This window comes from Myripristis murdjan, chromosome 22 (genome assembly GCF_902150065.1).
Source record: "Myripristis murdjan chromosome 22, fMyrMur1.1, whole genome shotgun sequence".
NCBI lineage: Eukaryota > Metazoa > Chordata > Actinopteri > Holocentriformes > Holocentridae > Myripristis > Myripristis murdjan.
In genome coordinates, this window is record NC_044001.1 from 3227823 (window position 1) to 3246636 (window position 18814).

Consider the following 18814-nt stretch of genomic DNA (forward strand, 5'->3'; position numbering starts at 1 on the left):
CCATTAACTCCTTTATCACCATACCATTATCATCATTACAGCTACCCCATATTATACTGTGAGCATTAAAATCTCCACAAGATGTCACTTTCCCTTCTAAATGCACAGTTAGTTCATCCAGTAACTCCATTGATAACCTATTACATGGGTTGTAAAAGTTAACTATTTTAATATTTTCTTCCTTTGTCCAAATTTCAGCTATTAGGTATTCTAATCGTGTTCCTTTCCCCAAAACTCGGTATTGTATCCCTTGTTTCACAAATATTGCACACCCTCCTCCACCGCCCTCTCTTCTATCTCTGCAAATATTATCATATCCTTTAATTACAAATTCTAATGATGGTTTAAGCCAGGTTTCTTGAGCACATATTATTTCTGGTTTCTTTTCCAAATCTTTAATGAATCCTTTAAATTCTTGACCATTTGCTATGAGACTTATTGCGTTCCATTATATAATAATCAGTCTGCTTTGTCACTTGAACCTCCTGGTTTTCCTTCTGTTTCAAGTCTTTTGTTAATTTGTTCCCAAGACATCCCTTTCATACCCAAAAACTTTTCCGCACCTCTCACAATTATTTTAACCCTCTCTGTTTTGTGTTTAACTTGATCAGTACAATTAATAACATAAGCCATGAACAGAATCAATTTGTCGACTGGCAGTTCTGTACTGCTTTTCTCTGTTCGGCCTTCCTCTACTCTAGGGACCGGGTTCATTGTGTCACCCCTTCCCTTTTGTCCTTGCACCCTCTTCACTGCTTCTGCATAGATTATGTTGTTAGCTACTTTCACTTGCTCAACTTCAACAGCCCTTTTCCTCACTCCACAGCCACCAAACGTAGCCCTGTGTTGTCCACCACAATTGCAGCATTTATTTTGTGCATCCTCTTTGCACTCCTCCATTCTATGCTCACCTCCACATTTGGGGCACCTCTGCTTCCCTCTATACACCATTGCAATATGTTCATATCTCTGGCATTTGTAACATCGAAGTGGTGGCGGGATATATGGCCTAACTGGAAAGCTCATACACCCTATTTTGACTTTTCCTGGAAGCACTGAGCCCTGAAACTCCAGAAGAGCAGACACACTGTCCACCCTTTCCCCATCAAGTGTTTTTTGCAGTCTCTTTGCTCTACTCACTTCGCCCCCCACAATACTCCTTTTGATCCTTTCCAAATCTTCATCCACCGGAATCCCTGTTATTACTCCTCTTACCACTTTATTCTCTCCCAGAATCCCTCTTTCACTAATCACTTTCTTGCAAACACTTTCCATTGCCAAGGCCCTTTTCTTCTGATCCTCCGATACACATATAATCAGCAAGTTTCCATCCCTGAGAGTCTTAGCCATCTCCACCTCTCCTAATTTCTTTCTCAATTCCCTAGACAGCACCACCGGACTTAGATTAATATTTTATCTTCCTCTCTGAATTTAAGGATTATTTTGAATTCCTCCCTCACAACTTTTTTCTGAGCACCTCTCCTGTCTTCCTCTGAACTATTTCCGTCCCAGCTTCTTTTACTATTTTGATTCATTCCCTCATGCCTGTCTCTTCCTCGCCTTCCTCCACTAGAAACTGTTTATCATTTATCAAACTCCATTTCATCATCATCATCATCCACTCCTACCCCCTGATTCATCACAAACCAGTTTATGTCAACCGCCCCGTCCAAAATCCAGGATATCGTTGTCAGCAAAACAGTCCGTGTCCTTCTAATCCGTCCCAAACAATTTTCAAAACTCGCTCCTTATTCCGGCAGCCAGCGGCGTCCTTGGAGCTTGTGTCAGCAGTTTACTCAACAGATCAGAGCAAAGTCTCGTTCCACATTGCTGTTTCTGAATTTGTGAGCTTGTGTGTGATTTGGTTCTGAAGAGTTTGAATCCAATACAAGGTAATGCTGTTGTTTAAAAAAAAAAAAATTCACCTGTGGTAGTTGTGGTATTCCTTTTGTCTAAGAAACATATAACACACACACACACACACACATAGAAACAAAACACATGAATTTGGTTTTGACAATCACAGTTATTTTTCCAGACTTTTTAATGCAATAACAGATTCATATTTTAAAGTTTACTGCTATGCTTTATGTGGAATAAGGTGTGTGGTGTTATGTCTAGAAAATTATGTCGAGTTTTGTTGTGTGTTGTCTCGTGACTTCCTGTTTTATTTTGAAATTTAACTCGCCTCTCGTTTCCGGTCACTTGCCCTTCCCCTCGTCTGTTTCCCCTGATCTGATTGTCTGTCCCGCCCTGATTGATTCCAGCTGTTGCCCATTACCTTGTGTGTGTATTTATAGTCCTCTTTTCCCTCTGTCCTTTGCCAGTTCATCTTGTGTCGTCTCACCAGCGAACCACAGCAAGTCACATCAGGTTGTCTTTGATCATTACCTTTTATTTTTGCATTTTGCCAAGTCTCTTTCAGTTGCTACTTTGTTTTGCCTTGGCTTTTGTTTCATAGTCTTCCTCATAAGAGTGATTTGTGTATTAGTATTTCCTCTTCATGAGTGATTTTCTGTTGCTACTTTTACTATCGTTGTGAATTACATTTCCTCAAGAATGTTTTTTGGTTTTCTCGTGTTTTCCTCTGTAAGAGTGATTTTGAGTTGTTACTTTTCATTATTAAAAGACTATTTATGGAAACTCCTGTCTGGAGTCATGCATTTGGGTTCAACTTTATGCTCAGCCTTGTCATGTGGGTTTATATGTTAAAAGACTACAATGAATTTCCCTTTTTTTTTATTCAAACTATCTAGCGTAGTTTCAGGAGCAGGACCACACCACAACCACGCCTCTTCTGGCATTGCTTACATCCTGCTAACCCTCTCCTCCTGTCTTTGTCGTATTCTGCGTCCCTCCCTCCCACCCTGTTTTCTCCTCCTTCTCCTCTCCTGTCCTCGTAGGGTCCTGAGGGGGTTTGTTGTGCCCGGGAGCTACAGCAGATTCCCTAAGAAGCTTCCCCACATGCAGCCGAACTACAAGACCTTCAATCAAGTTCACAATTCACTTCGCAATGAATCATTCAATCGTATCTTGTTGTTGGTGTGGTCCTTGCTCCATATTGTAATGATGACATTTCGGTTCAGCTGATATGAATTAACCCGCCCTGACAATGCAGCCTATTACAAGAATGGCAAAGTGTAGGCTGGCCTGCTAAAGTGGTGTAGTCTCGAGCCATTAAACCTTCCAGTTCACACACAAACAGTCTGAAGCCTAATTTATTTCTTAGTGCAAAACAAATTCACCAACCAGCGACATGGTGACAGATGCATCAGCGCCGTGGACAGCGCTACACATCAATCCAGACTATGGCAGCGTTTCTTCTGCTCTCTCACATTGACTCTCAGGCCTGCTCGAGATTTGCAAACATTCACTGAAAAGATCCCATCTTCTTAAACCACCTATAAGCCTTAACACACTTCAGGAAGACAAGTCACACAAAAACCATCCAACTAATGACTGTGACCTACTTACTGCACTTTCCAATCTGTGTGGACAGTTTATCAGACAGTGAAACTCAAGCTGAAATATGTCATTAATTAGCGCCGCTCACTTTAATATTTATTTGCACACAATCACAGCACAACAGTCTCTGAGGCCTGTTACTGTAAACATTAAATCCAATGATGCATGAGCTCTAAACTGGCCACAAGGGAAACTTTCACAGAGAACTGAAGAACTTTGTTTTGGTACCATGTGCTGCTAAAAGTGTGTTTCTTCCCTGAGAGGAGCTGAACTGGAAAACCATCCAGGAGGAGCTGTTTGGGTTCATCAACCCCGAGGTCGCCTGGAGTTACACTGCTGGATTCTCCAAGAGGGGGTTGGGAGAAAGGCTGCCGCTAACAGATACACACCTGCCCTCTGTTTCTGCTGGTGGTGGAAAAGGTGAGCCAGGACCCGGTGGTCTTGGTGGTGGAGGGGAGAAGTGGCTGCTTGCATCCCTGCTTTGGTCGCTAGCTTGGCAATGTCACCGCCACCTCCTGTTTCAGCACCACAATCTTCAAACCTGCCAGTGGCGGCTGCTTCTTGTATTCTGACTGCCCCTGCTGAGTGACCATCCTTATCAGGTGAGCTTTTCTTCTTAGTGAACCACTTTCTAATGCACGCGTTGAGGAAAGGAAGTGTAGAAATGCAACAGAGTATTAGCAAAGCAGAGGTTAAATGTGCAATATGGGAGAGGACAAATCAGATGTGGCAAGAAAGGTGGGATGGTGAGGAGAAAGGGAGGCATTTTTATCAAATTCAAAAAAGTGTTTGAGGTGGAATCAGTGGAGCATGTAGTCTTGAGGTGTCAGGAATATGAGATGCAGAGAGAGGTGATGAGGAATATGATGAGGGACTTAGGGATACAGGATCTTACATTAAAAGTATTGTTGAGTATGGATAGGAGAGAGCTGGTTAGGATACTGATGGCTTTCTTAAGGGATACAGGTGTTTTATTGTAGAATCTGATGGATAAGGAGGGGTAGAGTCTAGGTGGCAGTTTGTTACATGGGTAGGGCATTAATAGTAGAATAAGGGAAATGTGTGTGTGTGTGTGTGTGTGTGTGTATATATATATATATATATATATGTATACATTTTTTTTTGTTTTTTTTTTGGCACAAGTGTATAATATGTGTATGTTGAGTGTTAGTCTGTAAGTCTATTGTCTGATCCACACTCCGTAATAGTAGGTGGCGGTAATGCACCGATAAGCTGGATGCCAACCGCTGTAGAAGAAGAAGAAGATGCCTAGTTAGTCAGTGAAGGGCTGTGGTGCTGGGCAGACTTAATGGTGCTTCTGGCCAGTGTTTTGTAAATATTTTTCTTCTGCATTTTTGCTTTATTATTTGCTCACATTTCCCTGGACTGTCTTTAAGGGCAATAAAGCACTTCTTTTTTTTGCATCTAATGGACTTTGTCTTGCGACTTTTTTTTTTTTTTTTTTTTTTTACATTTTTGAGGTAAAACTACACCTTTTTCAGTCAGCCTTTCGGCAAACTACCCTCACTCAAGGTCAGAGTGTGACACTAACACTGAAACAGGATAACAAAATTATAATGTAGTTGTAATGGCAGCGGATGGTGTATCAGGAATAAGATGAGGATGCTGAACGGAGCCACACAACCACCATCACCATGGAGACCTAGATGGAGAAAAGACCAAAGAAGCACTCGGAAGACTCACATCAACCATCCACACACACACAGGAGAGAGAAGACAAGAAGGTAACAGATGAAGAAAAGATAAAAAGTGGGAAGAAGCATGCCAGGCTGCATTCAGGTGCATCCGGACAAACAGCCTGGAAACTGAGCCACACAACCAGATGGAGGACAGACTACATTGGCACACAGGGGAGACTCACAGCAAACCATTCACACATGGGAGAGAGACAAGGGGGATGTTGGTCATACATGATAGCAAGATGATCTATATTTGCATCTCGATAATCTATAATCTCGTCGGCAGATGAGTCAAATTTTCTTGTTGTAGTTGTAGATTCTAGCAGCAGCATTTTGAACCATCTGGAGACTTTTGGTGCTGGCACACGGCAGACCTGAAAACAGAACATTACAGGTGTGTTTTCTCTAACATATTCAGGCTTTGATTATTAATTGGAGGTGACTGTTCAGCACCTCAAATTTCTGTAATCCATACACTTCCCAGGCTCCAGCTAAACCAAGGGATCCTGCTGCCTTGTGTAGTTTGTGTACAATTACCAATCACAGCCTCTTATCAAGGCAGAAGCTGAATATTTGAATTGTTCCACTTCAGACTGTCTTGTCTGGGCTGGTTGTCGCTGAGCTCTTGCCCAGTTCTTGTACAAACTATGGTAAATATCAAAATTGTGCAAGTGTGCAGTCTGAAAGTGGGATTGGCTGATCATGTGACTGACATTTTTAAGCAGCAGAGGGCGCCATCTGCTCCCATTTTAACACAACAGAGAGAGAATCTGTTCACAGAGGAACAGACAGAGACAGAGAGACCAGATTAAACAGCCAGTAATAAAGTGTTAGTTTATTCATATAGCATGCATAAAAAACATCAGAGTTACAAAATGCTTCTCAGTGAAACAACCACATCAAAAACCTGCAATAAGAACAAGATGAGGTGAAACAGCTGATGGTGTTTAAAACAGTCCCATGTGCTTCTGCACGCTGCACTTCTTATGAAAGGCTTTGCTGCAAACTGAGCAGCAGGAAGGTTTCTCTCCTGTGTGGGCTGTCATGTGTCTGTTCACGTCTGCTTTCAAAGCAAAACTTTTGGCCAAGCTGCTGTAAATATGAGAGTCAGTTAACCCCTTCAGACCCTGCGTCCATTGGAATGGATGTGACATTTCTGTCTCTAAACCAATAAATACTGGGTAATTGAATGATGTCAGTAATGCTGGTTACTGGTTGGATCCTGATTATCCAATCATGTTATGACTTTGAGCATGCTCTGAGAGAGTGACAGACATCGGACAAGACAAGCATGGCTGAGCAACTGCAGAGAGGGAGGAGTAAGTGCCCATTTTCAATCAAAAATATAAATTTATGTTCATGATGGCCAAACAAATTTTCTGTCAGCATAATTTTAACTGTAACAAGTGATAATATTTTAAGTAATTTTGAACATACATCATATGGTTAATTTACAGGATTTTTTCAAAGTCTGATGTCCATTGCAATGGACATGAAAAAATACGATTAAAAACATGAGTTAACAAAAATGTGTTTTTTCCACTTTATTTTTATGTTGGAGAGGAGTCAGAATCAGTTAAAAAAAATTTTTTTTTGCCCAGCAGAAAAAATTCGGGTCTGAAGGGGTTACGATCTGCTGGAGCTGAAATGATGGAACTCCAAACAGAAGAGCAGTTCCAGTGGAGAGAAACTCCAAGAACCCAGAATAAAAACAACAGAATCAACTCAACTCTTCACATCATCAAAGAAGACAGACTCCACTTTTACCTGGAGTCCAACTCAGTGGTTTTCAACATGGGGACCGGGGACCATCAGGGGTCCTCCAGGGTCTTCCAGGGGGCCCTCAGCAAAATGAGCAGTCACAGTAAAGCATTTCTACACAAGAAATCTGATCCAGCATCACTGATCTGACCTTTTAAATATATAACTTCTATCATTATAAATACAGTTTTCTTGTCATTTTTAAAAACATGTTGTTGCCAGGTTGGGGTCATTTCTAGTGAATCACCTTTTCCCCATTTATTAGAAAGAAATCAAATGAAACTGCTGGGGAAACTATAGCAAGAGTTTAACTTGAGTAAAGAATTAGGGGGGGAAGTAAACTACCGTATATTTCTAATAATGAAAATGATATATTTAAACGTCAGATCAGTGATGATGGATCCATTTTTCTGTTTAAATGTTTAAATGTACAAAAAAATGTAATAAATAATGTAAAAATATAATATAATAATTCAACCTTTATTGAACCAGGTGAAGACACTGAGATGAAAAATCTTTTTCCAGTGTGAGCTGGGTCTCTACAGGGCAAAATCTCTTCAAATGGGGGTCAGCGGCTTATTGAAAGTCAACTTGGGGGTCCAGAACATGATTTTTTTTTCTTTCTGGCGTGTTTTTTGCCTTTAATCTTATTTTTACTGTGTTGACAGCTGTTTTACTTTCTTTCTTTCTTTCTTTCTTTTGTTCTTTCTTTCTTTCTACATTTTTGGTGTTATAATTTTTGTTGTTGTTGTTGCTGTTGTAATTGATGTCATATATTTCTAATGGTGCTGTTCCAATGTTACAGAGACCTTCACTGGTAAAATCTTCAGTGGTTCTATGGTTTTAATGTATGGAAACAACCTGTCAGTGAAAGTGTGTGTGAAGGTGTGTATGTGTGTGTTAGTAACAGGATCAGAGAATGTCAGCTGTCCTCTGTTCCAGTCCAGATGAACTCTGATCCTCTGGAGTTTCTTCTGAACTGGGAGATCAGTGCCTGGACCGGATGGGGAGCCTGCTTTGTATTTACCTTCATAGAACCATATTACCCATAATCCAGTAGGTTTGCTTCCCTTCCTCTGGACAGACTCTTCTATCACACCCAGGAACCAGGCTGCACTGTCTCCAACCTCAACATCCCAGCTGTGAGTCCCTGAGTTGAAGCCCTCAGATCCCAGGACAGCGGGGTAGTAGTCAAATCTCTCCGGATTGTCAGGAAGTTCCCGCTCCTCTCCTGGTCTCACACTGGTCAGATCTTCAGACAGGAAGAGGTCTGGATGTGCAGTGTTGGGGTCCAGAACCACAGGAGTGTAGGAGACCACCTCCTTCATCTTGTCCCAGACGGTGAAGCTCAGGTTGCCCAGGTGTTTGGCCTCGTCTATCAGAGCTCCTGAGAGCAGCTGGGGATCCTCCAGCAGGGGGCGCTGGACTCTCTCCACTGTAGCCTTGTAGTTGTGCAGGAATGAGACGTCTTCAGCTCTCAGCTCCTTCTCTATGGCTCTGATTGTGTCTGAAAGGGCTGATATCTCTCTGCTTAGAGCCTCCGTCTTCTCCTTCATCGTCCGACTCTTCTGCTCCTCTTCTTCCCTCAGAGCGGTGATCCTGGCCTCCTCTTCCTCTTGGAGAAACTGGTGAAGCTTCTTAAACTCCTCCTTAATCTTCCTCTCTGTGCGTCGGGCCTGGACCTTAATGTGCTCTGCTGTTTGATCACACTTTCCTTTGACTTTATTAAAGAGCTCCAGTTTCTCCTGTAAGGGCTTCAGTGATTTCTGAAGTTCTTCTCTGTGATCCTGAGCAGCTTCGTCGATGGGTCTGAACTTGTGGTCGGTGTGTTTGTTTGAATCTTGACAGACGACACACACTGGCTGCTGATGGTCCAGACAGAAGAGCCTGAGTTTCTCAGAGTGCAGACTGCAGAGGAGCTCTGACCCTGCTGAATCTCTCTGATCTCTCTGCAGTAAGAAGGCCTCACACAGGTCCTTCAGCACCAAGCTAACAGGTGGATCACTCCTTGAAGATCTTCTCTTACAAATTGGACAGTCTTTTGTTGGTTTCTCTGTCCACCATCTCTGCAGACAGGCTTTACAGAAGCTGTGGCTACATGACAGGACCACAGGATCTTGAAAGATGTCATGGCAGACAGGACAGCAGAGATCCTCCTCTGATGTTGAAGCCATTTTGTCTGTGAGTGAAGAGAAAAACTCACCAGGCAGTCAGTTCAAACAGGAAGTCAGTCAGTCAGCCGTGGTAACACTCCCTGTTCTGGAAAGCTCCTTTAAACACACAAAAAAATGTACTTTATTATCCCTGAGGGTAAATTTTTACTTGGGAAATAGCTCCTCACACAGCTGTAATCAACTTAAATACAAAACGTAGCCAACAACACAGAACAGTGGTAAACACAAGACACACTAATAAACTACTTACAACAAAATGAAAAGGTGATAAAATATTGTGCATGCATTGTGAAGGTTTCTTTCACTTTAGAGTCAATTTGAGTCAAGGCTTTTCTAAAACTTTGATTCAGTGAGGAGTCAGCAGCACCTTGGAGTTCCAGTATTCCCAATATTCCCAGTATTCCTCCTGTAGTTCCTCCCTCAGTGGAAGTCGTGGGTTAAGTCCTAAGGTGAATCTTATCGTCCGTCTCTCCTTGTGTGTGTGTGTGTGTGTGTGTAAGAATGGCAGCCAGTTTCCTGGTTTGTCTCGGGTGAGTCCGGTGAGGGGCGGAGCTTGTGTCAGCAGTTTACTGCAGCAGATCATAGCAAAGTCTTGTTCCACATTGCTGTTTCTCAACGTGTTTTGAAAATTGAAATTGACATTTTTTCATCTTTGGTAGTTGTGGTATTCCTTGTTTCTAAGAAAGATATAACACACACATACACACACACACACACACACACACACACACACACACACACACACACACACACACAAAATGAATGTAGTTTTGACAATCACAGTCATTTTTCCAGACTTTGTAATGCGATAATAGATTCATATTGTTTTGTTTAGTACAATGCTTTATGTGGAATAAGGTGTATGGGTTTATATGTTAAAACGCTACAATGAAATGCCTTTCTTATTTACTCCATATTGTACTGATGACAATTTGGTTCAGTCGATATGAATGAACCCGTCCTGACAGTGCAGCCTATTACAAGAATGGCAAAGTGTAGGCTGGCCTGCTAAAGTGATGTAGTCTCAAGCCATTAAACCTTCCAATTCACACACAAACAGTCTGAGGCCTAATTTATTTCTTAGTGCAAAACAAATTCACCAACCAGCGACATGGTGACAGATGGATCAGCGCCGTGGACAGGGCTACACATCAATCCAAACTATGGCAGCATTTCTTCTGCTCTCTCACATCAACTCTCAGGCCTGCTCGAGATTTGCAAACATTCACTGAAAAGATCTGACCTTCTTAAACCGCCTAGAAGCTTTAACACACTTCAGGAAGACAAATCACACAAAAACCATACAACTAATGACTGTAACCTACTTACTGCACTTTCCAATCTGTGTGGACAGTTTATCAGACAGTGAGACTCAAGCTGAAATATATCATTAATTAGTTCCGCTCACTTTAATATTTATTTGCACACAATCACAGCACAACAGTCTCTGAGGCCTGTTACCGTATACGTTAAATCCGATGATGCTTGAGCTCTAAACTGGCCACAAGGGAAACTTTCACAGAGAACTCAATCCTGTGCCATCAAAAAGCCAAACAAATAATGATGTTGTGATGTTGCACGCATCAAGGTTTCTGTTGGAGTGAAAATCCAGAGTGAAGAAAACACTACATATACAGGGTGAGCCACAGCTGGCTGCTGATGATGCTAACTCATATCTCCTCTCAGCAGAATGGATGAAAATTGTCATGTCAAACTTGTGCTGAGTTCCTGCATAAGTTTGCATCACTAAGCAGTGCAATTCATGAGTAGATATTTAATCTACTGTGTTATTTAATTTATTTAAAAAGCAACCCAACTCACAGTAAAGCAGCCCAAACTCTGCAAACAAAAACAAAGAGCACCTTTTCCATCACCTTCTAATCTTCTGTAGCGTTTAACGGCAGCTGGTTTCCTTGTTGTTGCATTAGTGACCTGTGAGCAGCAGCTGACATGCATATAAGTCACTGAGTGTATCTGTTAAAAAGTTAAAAATTGATTTTGTTCCTTCATCATGTTTGAATTTCATGTTGCCTGTGTCCTATAGCCACTTTAGATTGTCTGGGAGAGTCTGTGTGTCCTGTTTGGATTTTTTCCACAATGTAATCCACACACCTTCTCCAAAGAGTTACCATACACTGATCCCAGCCTTGTGCTTTATCATTATATCATCCACAAGTCATGTGATAGCTAATATCCATCTCTTTGTGATATAGCACCACTTGCTGGCCATTTGTGGCACTGCGTTTTGGATGCTCCCAAAGAAAGGACTACAAGGAAGTTTGGACTCCAGAGATGACTGTGGCTCAGGCACATTGGAGGGGAAAATGGATCAAGTTCAGTTTTCTGAAGCTGATGATGACGTTTCCAAAACTGATGCACAGGAACAACACGGTCAGATCATTAAGTCACTGTGCTTTGGTGGCCTGAGCACAATTGTCATGTGGGAAATTAAATCAAAACACATTATTATAATTATTATGATTATTATTATCATCACCATTATTATTATTATTATTATTATTATTATTGTTGTTGTTGTTGTTATTATTGTTGTTGTTGTTGTTGTGTCTGATTCAGATGGGATGGTGGAAAAAATGCAGTACTGAACTTCCCAATGTGTGGTTTTATTTATTTATTTATTTATTTATTTTGTCTTCATGCAGAGCTGCATCTTGAACTAGGGAAAACATGCAGGCCTACATTAACCCCCATGCTCATTAAGTTAAGGTAAGGTAAGGTAAGGTAAGGTTAGGTAGGGTAAGATAAAACTTTAATGTCCCTATTACAGCCAGCGGTAAAAATAAAACATACACATAACAATATACAATATACAATATACAGTACACTGAACCCCTTGAACTCTGATTTTCCCAAAAGTTTCTTCAAAGTTAGATATTTTGTACATGTATATTATAAACATGAAAAATAAACAATAAATTAAAAAATAACAACATTCAAATTATTTTTGTTTTACTGTGGTCCCTCGCTATAACGCGGTTCACCTTTCGCGGCCTCGCAGTTTCGCGGATTTTTTTTTTTTTTTTTTGTGCAATTTGGCATGCTTTTTTTTTTTTTTTTTTTTTACAGCGCATTGTGTTCTGCGTCCTGGTTGGCTAAGGGACTGTAGACCATTGTCAATCAATCTCCTCCGTGCCGTGTCTCCTGTACAGTAGGCTACAGAATGCGTTCATTCTAAAATACTGGACTTATTTTTCTACGAAGGTTTGAACTTTGAGAGTTTAAACAAGAGAGAAAAGTGAGAAAATGTTAATGCCTGTCTGAGAAAAGTGTATAAAGTGTGTAGTGAGGGGTTTTACAGCCTTAAAACATCTAGAATAATTGTAAAAAATAACGCTGACTACTTCGCGGATTTCGCCTATTAACCCCCGCGATAAACGAGGGACCACTTTATTATTTATTTATTTATTTATTTATTTATTTAGAGAGAGACAATGTACATTGATCACATGCATTGTATAAAATGTACCAGATTTAGCCATCAGACTATTTTGCATCTGTAGTCCCTGGCACGTTGATGTTGCAAAAGATAGGTAGGCTACAGAGAAATAACTAACAGAGGTACAAGGAAGCATGACACAACAGACAATTAGAAAGCATACAATATGTAAAACAACAATTACTAAAGGGCTAACGTAATTTAAACAAACAAACAAAAAATTACATGTGATTGCAGGTTTGATTATCCAGTAACCATTGTTTTGTGGATGTTGAGAAAGTGTGTATATTTGTAATTTCCCTGAGAACAGTAGGCAGGGTGTTCCATGTATATTCTGCTCTGTAGGAAAAAGCTGACTGTGCAAAAGACAAGATTCCTGAATGGTATTTTGCATTCCCCTCTGGTAGAGGCTCTTGTAAATGTCATTTGAGTTTGTGTAATGAACTCACTAAAATGTCAGCAAATTTGCTCATCAAAGTAAAACCATAAAAGTGCTTCAGTGAAAATGTCGCCTGCTCTGTATCTGCTGGTTGCAGCTTCACTGAAGCTCCATCACACTGATACTGAGTGAAATATTCAAAGCCAACATGTCGTTGTTTTATGTCTGCAGGTTTACATTAAACAGAAAATATGGACATGATTTGTGCGTCATTTTAGACACATTTCCCTGTAATTCAACAGCATATATTTGGGATTTCTCTGGAATCCCTGGGATCACCACCAGAATGTCAAATAAAGCTCTGTGGGTGTGAACAAAGCAGCTGCATTTTGAGTTGTGATGTATTTACTGGAGCTCAAAGCAGCATTACAGTGGAATCATTGCTAGCATCAACAAACCTGTGGGACCTGCAAAATCTTCTGTTATGATGGAGATTTAAATCATCACAGTACCTGTGCTGTTTTTGAGTCACTTAACGATTGACTAGACATCAGATTTTAATTTCTGAGATGCCTGACCACTGTCATGTTGAAAAGTAGAGTGTTTGTGTTTTGTTCTTTTGTTCTTTAAAATTAACGGCAGCAACACATTGAATCAGCTACTTAGTCAGCTGGAAACCAGACAGTCATCAGAATGTAAATTTTTGGAAATTTGATGAGAAATTCACTATTGAGCTCAGTAATTTCCATCCATCCAAACATGAATCTTGTTTTCTGTCGAAAATGCCTACTGCGTTATTTGTAAGACTCAAATGAAGGTGTATTTTCTGTAACACATTCAGGTGTTGGTTTTAATAATTAATTGGAAGTGACTGTTCAGCACCTGAAATTTCCGCAATCCATACACTTCGCAGGCTCCAGCTAAATGTGATTGGTAATTGTGTACAATTACCAATCACAGCCTCTTATCAAGGCAGAAGATGAATATTTGAATTGTTCCACTTCAGACTGTCTTGTCTGGGCTGGTTGTCGCTGAGCTCTATCCCGGTTCTTGTACAAACTGTCATAAATATCAAAATTGTGCAAGTGTGCAGTCTGAAACTGGGATTGGTTGATAATGTGGCTGACATTTTTAGCAGCAGAGGGCGCCATCTGCTCCCATTTTAACACAACACAAGGAAGAAGACACAGAGGAAGACAGACAGAGAAACCGGGTTACACAGTCAGTAATGAAGTGTTAGTTTATTAATATAGCATGCTTAAAAAAAGACGGAGATACAAAATGCTTCTCAGTAAAACAACCACATCAAAAACCTCCAATAAAAACAAGATGAGGTGAAACAGCTGATGGTGTTTAAAACAGTCCCATGTGCTTCTGCACGCTGCACTTCTTATGAAAGGCTTTGCTGCAAACTGAGCAGCAGGAAGGTTTCTCTCCTGTGTGGGCTGTCATGTGTCTGTTCATGTCTGCTCTCAAAGCAAAACTTTTGGCCAAACTGCTGTAAATATGAGTCGGTTAAGATCTGCTAGAGCTGAAATGATGGAGCTCCAAACAGAAGAGCAGTTCCAGTGGAGAGAAACTCCAAGAACCCAGAATAAAAACAACAGAATCAACTCAACTCTTCATATCATCAAAGAAGAGAGACTCCACTTTTACCTGGAATCCAACTCAGTGGTTTTCAGCATGGGGACTGGGGACACCCAGGGGTCCTCCAGGGTCTTCCAGGGGGCCCTCAGCAAAATGAGGAGTCGCAGTAAAGCATTTCTACACAAGCAAGGTGATCCAGCATCACTGATCTGACCTTTCAAATATATAACTTCTATCATTATAAATACAGCTTTCTTGTAATTTTTTCAAACATGTTATAAATTTTGCATCAGTTTCGGTGAATGTACACATCAACTTTTCCCCATTTATTAGAAAGAAATCAAATGAAATTGCTAAGGAAAATATAGCAAGAGTTTATCTTAAGTAAAGAATTGGGGGGAAAGGAAACTATATTTTTAATAATGAAAATGATATATTTAAATGTCAGATCAGTTATAATGGATCCACGTTACATTTTTCTGTTTAAATGTCTAAATGTACAAAAAAATCTCTTGATATAATTCAACCTTTATTGAAGCAGGTGAAGACACACTGAGATTAAAAATCTCTTTTTCCGGTGTGAGCTGGGTCTCCACAGGGCAAAATCTCTTCAAATGGGGGGCAGAGGCTTATTGACAGTCAATTTGGGGGTCCAGAACATGAAAAAGATTGAACCCCCTGGTCTAAATATAGAGAAAATTCATTTTGAGCTCAAGCCAAATCATTTTATTCATTTGAATGATGTCAGTATTAATTAATATTGATGCATTTCCTCTATTTTGGTTGTGACATATTGTTTATGGATATTTTTTTTTCTTTCTGGTATGGTTTTGCTTTTAATCTGATTGTTACTGTGTTGACATTTCTTTTTCTTTCTTTCTTTTTTCTTTCTTTCTTTCTTTCTTTCTTTCTACATTTTTGGTGTCATAATTTTGCTGTTGTTGTTGATGATGTCATCTTTTCTAACGGTGCTGTTCCACTGTTACAGAGACCTTCACGAGTAAAATCTTCAGTGGTTATATGATTTTAATATATGGAAACAGCCTGTCGGACAGCAGCTGCTGAGGTAGATTCAGCGCCACAAACAGCACCCGCCGAGGCAGATTCAGCACCACGGACAGTACCCACTGAGGCAGATTCAGCACCAGGGACAGCACCCGCTGAGGCAGATTCAGCACCACGGACAGTACCCACTGAGGCAGCTTCTGCACCACGGACAGTACCTGCTGAGGCAGATTCAGCACCACGGACAGTACCCACTGAGGCAGCTTCTGCACCACGGACAGTACCTGCTGAGGCAGATTCAGCACCACGGACAGTACCTGTAAGATCTTCCACAGCGATGTGCAGGCTATAACTTTGTTCTTGTTATTAATGTGTTACTGTTATCAGTTATCTGACCGTGAGTTTATGAAACAATGGATGTTTACTCTGGTCGACACTGGAAAGCAATAGCCTAAATTTAAATATTACTGTTAATATAAGTTGGTTGTAGATAAAAATCAGCTGTGTTGGTGAGTCATTGTCACGGCAGCTATTAGATTAAAAATGATTGAGAAGTTGGCAGAAGTATCACTATCAGTACATGATTTTTTTTTTTTTTCCCAGCCAATATTCTAGTTACAATATGATTGAGTTAGCAAGGCAGTTTTGTGTTGCTATGTGTGGTATTTATTCAATTTTGGGGAATCATGATGTCTAGAAAACATGATAAGCTCAAGTTGGCTGGCTGACAAGAACTAGTTAACTAGTCTCATGTATTTCCACTGAAACGGAGAGCATACTAGCAAAAAAAAACTTTGATATTTTGAGAGCGAAATGCCCACAGTATGAATACATTTTGATTATACATTTTATTTTGTTGGTAATAGTTGTATAATTGCATTATTACACTCCAGGGTGTGCTTGACCATCATTATTCTCATGTAATAACGCTTAATAAAAATAGTGATCACGCCAGTTAGCTAGAGAGAAAAGATTTAACTTAAAGAGACAGTAGTACAAGTTTTCGTGTCAAAATTAAAAAAAAAAAAAAAAAAAAAGCTTTTGTTCGCTTTTTGTTCAGGGTGGGTCCAGCTGATGATTAGGACGGGCACAGCCCCCTAAAGCCCGCCCTTGAACACAGGTCTGGAAACCACAGCCAATGCAGAAAATCAGAAAACTAATTCAAGTGGGAATGCTTCCCCGCCCACTCTGTGCTCTGTTCAAACCAACCAGGAAGAGACTAAAACAGTCAAAAAAAAAAATAAATAAATAAATAAATAAATAAATAAATACACTCTTACCTCTTACTCTTTCATCAACACTTTATAATTATTTATATTAATTAATTTTTATTATTTTTATTTTTATTTCAATATTATTTTATATCATTATTATTATGTTAAAATTATTATTTATTATTATTATCTTTTGCAGGGGAAATATCTATTGATTTTTTTCCCCCTAATTCTCTTATCGCCTTTTGTTTCCCATCTTTTGGAAAGAAATCAAGTGAATTTGCTCAGGTTTCAAAGGGTTAATCAGTTCATTAGACTCAATAGTTATTATAACTTTCATAATTTATGAATCACTTTAGTTTATTTATAAGTAAAAATGTCAAACATTTCATGATTCCAGCTTATTTTTTCCCTGGTCATATCATGATTAATTTAATATTTATTTATTTATTTATTTGGCTGCTTCTGAGACATCACTTCCCAAAACTATCCAGTTCACAAGAAATGAGATTTCTAAATGTTAGCATGTTGACATGTTTTTAATTAAACCCTGAAAACTTCAGGAGGTGTGTGCATGTCCTGATCAATATGATTAATACCTGAGTTTGTTCAAGAAATCTGAGTTCTGAAGTTCAGGGAAAAACTTGAAGGGGATCTGAGCATGGATGAAGAAACTCTGAAGTTGATTTTGCACTTAAATTTGAAAGGAGTCAGCGGGTTCAGAGTGTGGTGTGTGTTCAGGGGTGAAGAAAAGTCAAAATAAGGACATACTGAGGATGTTGTGTCTCACAGTGTAATGTCAGTAAATGTAATGAGACCGCAGTGCCACTGTGTTGTTGTTGTTGTTGTTGTTTTCTAGCCCAGAGAACGACGCAGGTCTTTTGCATACATCACACAAATGTCACATGGCTCCACATCACACATGTGAGCCAGGCCTCGCCGTGAGCTGCACGTTGTGGTGTTGAGCGTGTCTCCTCACGGCTCTGGAGGCTCAGTCTGGTTGGTTTCTCACATGGCTGAGAGCTGCAGCTGCAGCAAGTCAAGGAAACCACGCTTTTAATTTGAAGTGCTTTCAGTGGAATTGCAGTTATTTTCAGTCTGGGTCTAATTTTCCTTGCTTGTATCATCATCATGACGACTGACTGTATTCAAAAGTTCATTACATATTTCACTGTGGAGCATTACACACAAACACACACACACACACACACACACACACACATACAGCTCAAATATTTAATCAGGGGTACATTTTATAGATGGGAGTCTTTTAGAGGCAAAATATATTGATGTTTTGTTTTGTCTCATCAGTGGAGGTTTTATTCGTCTAATTTGCACAATTACAGTCATCCTCACCTTTAGCAAGAGCACTGTCATTAGTAATTAAGCCATGAAGAAGTTAATCCTGTTTTAATCTACCTGAGCAGGCTTGTTGTGCAGGGTTGAGTAAGGTTGTTTTAGTTTTTTAATAAACTCAGCTCCCCCTGCTGTTCAGATTCTGAACTACAGGGGGAGCTGCACACCCAATTTAATGCACAGCAGGAGTCTTCTCTTGCAAATCCGCTGACACTTCTTCATTGGTTTCACCTTTTTTCAAATCAGAAAACACAGAAAGACCCGAACACGATGACATCACTGCTGACATCACAGTCAGGAAATACAAACATGTTTCCCTATGAACTTCATTCTTTATTGATTTTACATGCAAAGTTACTAAAGAAGTGACTGAAAATAGACAAAATCAGGTCAAACATGACAGTGCTAACATACAGAATCAGTTTGATTTTCAGAATTTAACAGATTATCTTTCAAAAAGCCACATAACAATGAGAGCAACAGTAAAGAAAGCTTCAAAGCCTAAATCAGCAACATTACACACAATTTGACATCAACTGATATGTCCACCTTTTGAATTAAATGACACCCAACCTGATAAAATGATTGACAGCACAGAATTAAAATGATGGTCCTTTTTTTAATGGACAACAGATCACTGAAGTCCAGGATCGTGTGTATGTTGAAGATGTTGAAGGACAAACTGTGAGGTTGTGATTTCTCCTCTCAGATGGATA

At 39.9% G+C, this 18814-nt stretch overlaps 1 protein-coding gene and 1 pseudogene across 1 annotated transcript; both read right to left on the reverse strand.

Annotated features, from left to right (window-relative positions):
* Positions 1–18814, reverse strand: part of LOC115353980 (tripartite motif-containing protein 35-like) — a 993629-nt pseudogene that overhangs the window by 959600 nt on the left and 15215 nt on the right.
* LOC115353975 (nuclear factor 7, ovary-like) lies at positions 7646–9611 on the reverse strand. The gene is made up of 2 exons (XM_030044118.1): positions 9468–9611; positions 7646–9196 (listed from the first exon to the last, which is right to left on the reverse strand). The coding sequence occupies exon 2, from the start codon at positions 9098–9100 to the stop codon at positions 7706–7708; it is 1395 nt and encodes a 464-aa protein (XP_029899978.1). The 5' UTR covers positions 9101–9196; positions 9468–9611; the 3' UTR covers positions 7646–7705.

Coding starts and splice junctions, on each gene's coding strand:
- LOC115353975 (XM_030044118.1), bottom strand. CDS start 9,100: ATGGCTTCAACATCAGAGGAGGATCTCTGCTGTCCTGTCTGCCATGAC.